Source organism: Ictalurus furcatus, chromosome 18 (assembly GCF_023375685.1).
Source record: "Ictalurus furcatus strain D&B chromosome 18, Billie_1.0, whole genome shotgun sequence".
NCBI classification, from domain to species: domain Eukaryota; kingdom Metazoa; phylum Chordata; class Actinopteri; order Siluriformes; family Ictaluridae; genus Ictalurus; species Ictalurus furcatus.
In genome coordinates this window covers 9,956,222-9,966,221 of record NC_071272.1, presented here as the reverse complement: position 1 = coordinate 9,966,221, position 10,000 = coordinate 9,956,222, and the positions used below count along the sequence as shown (strand labels likewise).

The 10,000-nt window shown below is 36.6% G+C and overlaps 1 protein-coding gene across 1 annotated transcript in view; it reads right to left on the bottom strand.

Annotated features, from left to right (window-relative positions):
- chm (CHM Rab escort protein) overlaps window positions 1–10,000 on the bottom strand; it is a 92,404-nt gene that overhangs the window by 74,427 nt on the left and 7,977 nt on the right. The window contains exon 2 of the mRNA XM_053648342.1: window positions 3,571–3,637. Within this exon, the coding sequence (XP_053504317.1) occupies window positions 3,571–3,637 (67 nt within the window). The remainder of the gene's footprint in view (window positions 1–3,570; window positions 3,638–10,000) is intronic.

The window sequence follows — 10,000 nt, the reverse complement described above, 5'->3', positions numbered from 1 at the left end:
CTGAAAAAGGAAGCGAACAGGAATTGATGACAAACATTGTGAGAGTTAAGAAAAACCCACAAACAGTAGTTAGTGACATAAACAACCTTCACAGGGCAGGGGTGAAGGTATCACAATCCAACATTCAAAGAAGACTTCAAGTGCAGAAATATAGAGGCCATATCACAAGATGCAAACCACTCATGAGCAGTAAGAATCAGAAGGACAGATTGGAATTCGCAAATAAATACAGAGATGAGCCACAAAAGTTATGGAACCAGGATTAACCTCTACTAAATTGACTGAAATGCCAAAGTGTATTGAAAGAAATAATCTGCTCATGTTCCAAAACGTACTAACTTGGGCTTGCATGGCTGCTTCTGGAATGGGATTACTAATCTTTATTGATGATGTAACTGATGGTGACAGCAGAATTAATTCAGAAGTCTACAGAAACAGTCCTCCAATTTACAGAGAAATGCATCCAATCGAATTGGGAGGAATGTCATCATGCAGCAAGACAAACACCCAAAAAGCACTGCCAACACTATGTGGAATTTGTTAAACTGGCCAAATCAATCACCAGACCTTAACCCAGTTGAGCATGCATTACACCTACCGAAAAGGAGACTGAAGGGAGAAGCCCCCCAAAACAAACAACAAATGAAAGAAGTAGCAGTACAAGCCTGGGAAAGCAACACAAAAGAAAAATGCAACAGTTTGGTCATGTCAGTGGGTCATGTAAATATCAGGAAATGAAAGCTGAAATCCTGAGCTATTGTCTCATTCATCTTTTGATCTCAAATCCAAAAATCTTCAATGTATATATAAAACAATAGTATTGGGATTGTTCAAGCCACATAGACACTAAACTAGTGCAACACTTATTTTGCAACACGTATTTTCACATTACATTAAAAACAGATGCTTCATAAAGACTGCCTTCCAAGAACAGATATTCCAATCCAAAATACTGCCCTTTGACCCAGCCCTAACATGGGTGTTTTTGATATATAGACATGAACAGCCTTGTCTTCCCTGATGGCCAGTGGCATCATAATACTGCTATATGTATACTCTTTAGAGTGCAAGGATTGATGATGGCTGCAGAGGAACATAGGATGACAGCCTCATCTATGATCCCCCTGGCTTACTGAAGCTGCAATCTTTTTCGTAAGGGGGTTATCAACCTATGGCTGGACCCCTAACGTCATCGACGGGAAGCCATCCTGGTCTCATGCATGCAGGGCATTTCTTACAGAGGAAGTGTGGTTGGGAGCAGTGCTCCTTTGGAGAGAAATAATAACCATGGTTTGGGGGCAGTGTGATGCCACAGGAGAATTCGGGTGGGGTGTGGCTCCCCAGTATACGGTTAGAACAGCAGTCAACCACCTGGAACTAAACACAGTCCATCCAACCCTGAAGTTCTTTTTTTGCCAGCTTTCAGAAATCACAACATTGTTATGATAAGCTATAATCAACCATCAGCATGGCGCAAGGGAAAGTAGCTTTCTTTGCCTTGCAAGTAATCTCCTAAGGTGGGCCCATCCATGACTAGCCCCAGTGAGAGCAACTCATAAGGTGAATCTGTATAATGGTGTGTTGGGTGAACTGTCAAGTCAGCATGTACATGCAGTGGAGTGGAATCTGCGCCCAGAGACGGTAACCCAGGCCTGGAAAACGTTTTTCAAGGTGGACCTCTTTGCCAGTGAGGATTAAATACATTACTGGTTGTTATACTCCCTGGCAAAGCTGGACAAAATGATGGAACAGGATGCCCTCTTTCATCACTTTATATAGTGCTGTGAAAAAGTATTTGCTTTTTGATTTCTTCTGTTTTTGTGTATATCTCATACTACATTGTTTCAGAAAGTAAAACAAAATCTAAGATAAAACAATGGCAACCTGAGTAAACACTGTATTTAGTTTTTAAACAATAATGTTATTTGAAGCCTGTGTGAAAATACATTTGCCCCCATAGTTACTAATTCCCAAATCTATGAAACTGCATTTATAATAGGGTTCAGCTGAACTAGACACAACTAGGCCTGATTATTGCAAACCCTTTTCTATCAAACACAGATCTTTTTCAACAGCATGAAGATTGTTAAAATGTCTTACCCAGTAACACACTATGCCAAAATTGAAATAAATGATGAGAAAGATGATGATTGAAATACATTATTCTGGGAAGGGTTACAAAGCTATTTCAAAGGCTTTGGGACCCCAAAGAACCACAGTGAGCCATTATCTCCAAATGGAAAAATCTGGCACAGTAGTGAACCTTCCCAGAGGTGGCCGACCTTCCAAAATTCCTCTAAGAGCACAGCAAATACTCATCCAGCAAGTCACAAAAGAGCCATGAATAACATCAAAGGAACTACTCTTGCTTAAATAAAGGTCACTGTTCATGACTTCACTATCAGAAAGACACTGGGCAAAAATGGCATCCATGGAAGAGTGAACAGAAGAACAATAAGGCTAGAAGTAAATGAAACACTGATCTTCAGGTATAAGAAGTGTTTGGTTGCAGATATTGCTGCTAAAGGTGGCACAACCAGATTTTCCGTTTAAGGGGTCAATTAGTTTTCACATGGGTGATCGGTGTTGGCTAACTTTTTTTGCTTCAATAAAAAAATTAAAACTATTGTGTTTACTCAGGTTGCCTTTGTTTTGTATTGTATTTCATTTGAAGATCTAAAACTGTTTAATATGAGATATACACAAAGACAACAAGTATTGTTCTTTCCAGTCCAAACAGGCGGACGAACTTGCATATGTAGAAGTCGCACTAATGGTAAGTAGAGTTCAATTTACTCTTACTTACATATTTTCCTGATTTATCATTTGATGAAACTATCATAGTTGGTTAAATGAAGTCCAAGTGCAACCTACAGGCCTATTAGGTGAAGTGCAGGCTGATAGGTCAAGAACACGCAAAATGTGAAATGGCCTTTATAACATTAACTCTTTTTATGATTACTATTTTTTCATAAAGATAACTATAAGATATATAACATATATAATACGGACAACAACAAAAGGCATGGGAGAATTTTATATTAGCCGTGAAGAAGACTGTAACTTTCAAACTTTACAAAGCAGAGCTTGTGAACAAAAAGCATGACCGCGATGCACGAGCACAAACTTATGTTTATATCCAAAATGCTCCACTGTCTGCAAGGAGTTGAGGAAATCGGGGTCAGTTGCTTAAAAGTTTTAGTTTAATTCAGGTTTATCGTAATTATATGCTGTATTTCGGCGCTTGCAGCGTAATTACTGTTGTTTATTATAACAGAAGCAATCTATTAGCAACGAGGCTGCATTACATATGTAACTCTGGTTCTATAAACTCCAGAAAGCGGCCTTTTTTTTGACACTGGAAGCCTATGCCAACACGGTAAAAAACTTTTAAGGAAAGACTGCTCTGCTGTGATACTCTCATATTCATGACTTTGTGGAAAAATTTGGGCAGCATGCTCATGTACACAAAGAAGCATCCACAGATTTAGTTCCACACAGCCCCTGTCAGTTACCTTGGTTTACAAAACCACAGTTACATATGTATCTAGTGTTAAAATGCTGACTTACCTGTCTAAGTGCAGAACTCTCAATCCTACTCGTGAGCACGCAGCAGCAATGACAGACTCAGTAAGGCCTGGAAATAAATGAAGACAGCATGCATCATCACTGAGCCTCATCGAATCTCCAGCACACTTTCCTTTCTGACAAGTCACAAAATATAATGTTTCACTTGATTTTTTCCAGCAGGCCAAAGCATTCACTATTGCATATGACTGCTGGAGAGTACTGTCCAAAGTACAAGGAAAAACATTAATGGCATTAAGCTATGGCATTATGTTTAAATGAGTAATTTAAAAGAAATCTTTTTACATCAGATTTTCTTAGTAAATCAGTCATTTGCAATTACAGTTCTAGAGCAGTGCGCTTATCTCACAAAGAACTTACAGATTATCAAACACTTGTGATGATATTGCATTTTCCCATCACAAAACTGCCTAAGCTTACAAGGCTCATGACATATTACAATATTGTACCTTCACCTGTTTTTAAGCAGAACTTAGAAAGTAGCATTGATTAGATTATTTGAATGAAAATGTATAAACTTTGATAAAAATACTAATGAATTTCATTTTCGATTAGTTGGAATGTGTTACTCATGTTGTAGCATTTGATGGTAATTGATTGGAAATGGAGGAGCATGTTACAAAAAAAGTACCATTTCTAATGTATGGAGCACTCTTATGTACATTAAACTATGCTGTTAGCCTCATGAAATAACATGTATTAATATGAGTTAAATTTACATTTTCAATTATTCAGCTATAGGCATGTGAGAAAAAGTGGAAGTGTGAGGCACCAGACTGAACCATGCTTATTAACCAGCTGGAATTATTTTGAATTGTCCTACTTTATGCAGTTTTCTAGTTATATTGCACATGTATGGTCACATTTATACATTTTTTCCTGGCCTATAAGAAAAGATCTTCTACACTGGCCAAAATTCAGTTGTCTGTATGACAACTGTCATACTGTCAGTGGTAGCTCACTGGTTAAGACATTGGACTACTGATTGTGAGTTTCCAAGTTCCCAGCACTGCCAAGCTGCCACCACTGGGCCCTTCAGCGATGCCCTTAACCCTCAAATGCTAAGTTGTATAAATGAGATAAATGTAAGTCACTCTGGATAAGGCCGTCTGCCAAATACCATAAATGTAAATGCAATAGTCTCAAATGAGACAAGTGTTCTCACTTCAAAACTCCACTGATGTCATGCACAATCACGATTGTGAAGTATTTTAATCCATCAGCTTGTAAGTAGTTAAACTATTTTCTCAATCCATTAATGTTGATAAACCATTATATATATATATATATATATATATATATATATATATATATATATATATATATATATATATATTATATATATATATATATATATATAAATAAAAATGCACACACATACATACATGTATATGCATCCAAACAAACATTAGATCCTCTTTGAAGCAGTGCAATGTGCAAAATATAAAAAATTATGTGAAAAAAGAAAATAAAAAAAGTCCATTTGTGAGGGCAGCTCCTTTGCACAGCCTGCTTCTGGTCACCCCACAGATTTTTTTTTTGTTGGATTCAGGTCTTGGCTGTGGCTAGGCCATTCGAAAACATTGATCTTTTGGTTAAGCCATTCCTTTGTTGATTTGGATGTATGCTTTGGGCCATCATCCTACTGAAACACCTGAAGGTTTTGCCCCAAAATCAATTGGTATTTGTAGCTATTCATGATTCCCTCCACCTTCATAAAAGCCCCAGTTCTGGCTGAAGAAAAACAGCCCTATACTATGATGCTGCCACCACCATGCTTCAACGTGGGTATGGAGTTCTTTTGTTGCCATTTTTTATTTGGGGGGGGGGGGGGGGAGGTTTGCACCAAACATACCTTTTGGAATTGGTCTCCTCAGACCATAACACATTTTGCCACATAGTCTGGGGTGATTTAGTTCGCCTTGGATGTTTTTTGTGAAAAAGGGCTTCCATCAAGCCACCCTATCCCAAAGCCCAGACATGCGGAGAATATGAGAGATTGTTGTCACATGCAGAAAGTAATCATTACTTGTCAATATTCATGATGCTCCCTTAATGTTGACGTAGGTCTCTTGGCAGCCTCCCAGGTTAATTTTCGTCTTGTCCTTTTGTAAATTGTGGAGAGGCGTCCTGTTTTTAGTGATGCTTCTGTGGTGCCCCATTTCCTCCAATTGTTGATGGCCTTCACGGTACATGCATAAATAGATACATGATACACCTAATGTTTTGGAAATTAATTTATACCCCTCTCCTAATCAATATCTTTCGAACAGTGAGATACTATACATGCTTTGTAAGCTTTTTGCAGACTATAGCTTCAGCGGTCAGATGAGGTCAAGAAAATCCTGCAGAAACTGGTCTTTATTTTTGGCTTAATCAGAATAATTCATGACAGCTGTATTATAATTACTTTTGAACATGAGATTGAATGTGATTCATTCTGAACACAGCCACACCCCAATTATAAAAGGGCAAACTGATTATTGTAATTTGATTTTTCTGTAAAATGTTTGTTTTTCACAATTTTTACACGTTGTAATTTCACAGTAAGGGTGGAAAAAGTTCTGACATTATTTATCTTGGTTTAATTTTTTTTTATCATCACAAAAACCTGCCATTTTAACAGGGGTGTTAAGACTTTTTATATCCATTGTAAGCAACTTGAAACCAAATTAATATTCCTTGCACTGATTTACAAGTCAACTGGGAAGTGTTGTGTTGTTATAGGAACATAATCAACACTGAACTGGTGTGAAACAGCCCATGAGAAACAGATGGGCCCGTTTTATACTTGCCGTATGATTTTGTGTGAGCATGAAGCAGAGGCAATGTGTGCGGCAATGTTACATTCAAAAGTATATACAAATCTAGAAAATCCAGAAGACTGGAATACAAAACAACCTGTAGGTTTGAAGGCTACATGAGCAGGGCTCTATGGTAACAATTTATTTTAGGAGCACTTGTACTCCTAATTACAAAAATTAGGAACACAGTCAAAAATTTTGGAGCACGGTTGAAATTTAGTTTGTTATTTTTAATTTTTTAGAGATGTTAACATTAATGTGCTACAATATAACGCATAAGTAGGCATGAGAAAACTTGAGCTTGTCAATTATGACAAAATTTAGGAACATAGTGTGAGCCATGACAAATTTATTTACCTTCTGTTAAACTAAATTTTATATTTTCAGTTAATTTTACAGACTGTATGCAAAAAACAACCGTTAACCTGTTCCACCTTGTAAATAAATACAAAAACCTCAATGTTCAGTCTTTGAGGTCCTCTTAAATATATTTAAAACTACACTATTAGCCATTTTCCAAATTCTCGAACCTCTCTCCATACATTGTGTATATATCTGAATAATCTCATATAGGAAGTGACTGGATGAGTTCATTTAGCTGCCAAATGCAAAGCGTTTTATTTTAATGATGTTCATTAAACTTGTCATCTTGATCAACTGATACCAATCCAGATACCAATCTTTTTTTGTTTAAGCTTTAATCAGGAGGTCAATCAAACCGTTAAATGTAAGCTCTCTGCTCATGGTCACTGTTAATTTAATTAAAATAATAGCAATGACAAATACTGTTGTTTAATTGATAAATAAACAAGCATAACATTTATTTTTAAATATTTTAAACAAGAGTGTCTTAATTAAAAGTAGACTAGCACAAAACTTATCCCTATTAGGAAAAAGAAGGGAAATAGCCTTCTAAGGAAATAGCCTACTAAGTTTAATGTCAAACTGATATTAAATGCAACCCATAGTAAATAAACTCTTTCATTTGTCAAATTACTATTTTATTAATTTATTATAATATATATATTTTTTTATAATTTTTTTTTATTATTATTAAATGATTTATTTATAACTTCTTGAGGTCTTGTTTTCCCTCTGCACTCACACCTCTCTCTGCGTCTGCTCTGTTCAGTGAGTGGCTGAGGGCCGGAGATTTAACAATGTCATGGCTAACAAGACGCGCCCTTCGTCCCAATTTACATTATTCGTATGCGAATGTTTTTAGAATGCAAGACGAATGGAATGCATTTACATGTCAAATAGTACACGTTATTACAGCCTAGTTCTCTTGTTCAAAGTAGTTATAGTGTTCAGAAACATTTTTATAAAACTCATTATTTTAAAATCATAAAAGTTATGAAACTAATTAAAAAAGTACAAAAACACAAAAGCAAAAATCTATCAATAACATATATATTTTTATATACATACATAATATACATACACACACACACACACACACACACACACACACACACACACACACGTGTGTGTGTATATATATATATATATATATATATATATATATATATATATATATATATATATATATATATATATGCGCCACATGCCAGGGGAGGCTTGGGGGGGCTTTAGTTATGAAAGGTTGAGAACCTCTGCTAAAAACAAATTACACCACGGTCACTCGACTTCAACGTCACCATCACCAAGCTTCTAACAACTTTTCCAAACTTGATTTAAAAACATTTTCCATAATACAGAGTTACTCTGTGGATGAATCCTCATCCACGTTTTTTGGGGAATTGTGCACATCATACCTGAACCAGTTTATCTGCAAAGTTTTTTCCTGTTCGGTGTGATGACGTTTAATGTCCCCGACAACATCTGTAGTCCCATTTAGCAGCTTGTTAGCATCACGATTTCCCCTTGTGCAAGCGCTGGAGCTCGCACCATGCTCTGAAACCCAAAGCCAAGCTTACAGAATGAATGTAAAAACAACGGTGAGAGTTCTATGCACTGACACACCAAAAAAAAAAAAGGAACGCGAGAGATACAAGAATGAGCAATCAGTGTTTGGACAAACGTTTGTGTGATTGGTCTTGGGCAGAATCTCATCGCCAAGTTAATCAAACAGCTGATTAGATATTTCTTTGCACCGTCACCTCAGGATGGTAGTTACAACCATCGACTCAGTTAAGCAAGTTGCAATCGATGAGGTATGCATCAACAAAGAATAAATGAAGTATAAACTGTTTTGATAGGAAGTAATACTTGTGGATGCGATAGCAATAATGCACTAGCAATAGCAGAGCATTAGCATAACTAATGTTATAATACAATTAAGAAATTGCTAACCTAGCAAACTTACATGATGTACTGAATTAAGTTACATTAACAAGCAAAGCTAGTTAGTTGGCGTTACATAAAGATACCTCGACTGAACTAACTTTAGTATCTAATGTGGCTTGGTAGCTAAAAAGGATAATTATGTAAAACAGGTGCTACCCGATTGCAAAAAAAAAATGACATTATGTGCAAACACATCCTTTAGGTAGCCTCTTCTTTTAGCTCTTGCTATTATTTGTCCCTGACAATTTTCTCCCCGTTCCTGCAGTGTAGTGCGTGAGAACCAGTCGCAGACAGTGATGCAAGTCCTCATCTACCTTATCTCATTAGTCATTATGTGCGAGTTGCCTTGCCTGACTATAAAATTTGCATGTCATTTTTGTAAAATAAGTTGTAGTATATTTTGCCATAACTTGTGAATTACTATTTGTGAATCTATCTATCCATCTATCTATAATTTGATTGAAACATCATTAAAAGGTGATATATTTTAATGGGTCCACATATACTTTCATTAAATCTCAAATATGTTACTTGGTGTAGTGAATAGACTTTTGACTATTCACAATAAGTGTTGCCAACTTTCCTACACAAATATGGTAAGGATAATAGGAAATACTTAAAATAGCTTAAAATTTCCCTCAAATAATTTAAAACCCCCAACCACCACACTACCCCCGGAACTCAGACAGCACTAAAAAACTAGGGAAAACCCTGAATATTACTCTGAAACCCTTGATAAAATGCACAATGTCAAATCATAACATTTCCAGGAATGCAACAGGACCCACCTTCCTGCCAACCAATTAACAGTCACCTGAAATCTGGCTGACACACAGCACTGTAGATACACATTATATACAGATAACATCCTAGAAAACTGAGTACAGGAGCACCTCTGCATGCCGTGCACACCCATAAACCCATTCACTGAACCGTGACGCAAATACAAAAATACACATCAGCACAGAAAATAAGCCAGGCCTTATTTGTACCTAAACTCTGCTTAGAAAAAACATGGGACCAACATACTGAGTAACGTTGACACTGTACATAAACTGTATAGGGTGCACATACAGTGCTCAACAATGAGGTTGAGCAGGTCCTACAGAGCTGTACTTGCACAATAATGATTCTGACAGTGGATTGTGGAGGCTAGTAGAGGGTTTTTGAAAATAAACTGTAGGCTACACTCTAGGGAAGTGAAAACAAGCTTATAATGTTTTCATGGCTCTACAGTGGGACCATTTCACTCGCATTTGCGACTGAAAAGCACTTTGTGTGACTGTGAAAAAATATTT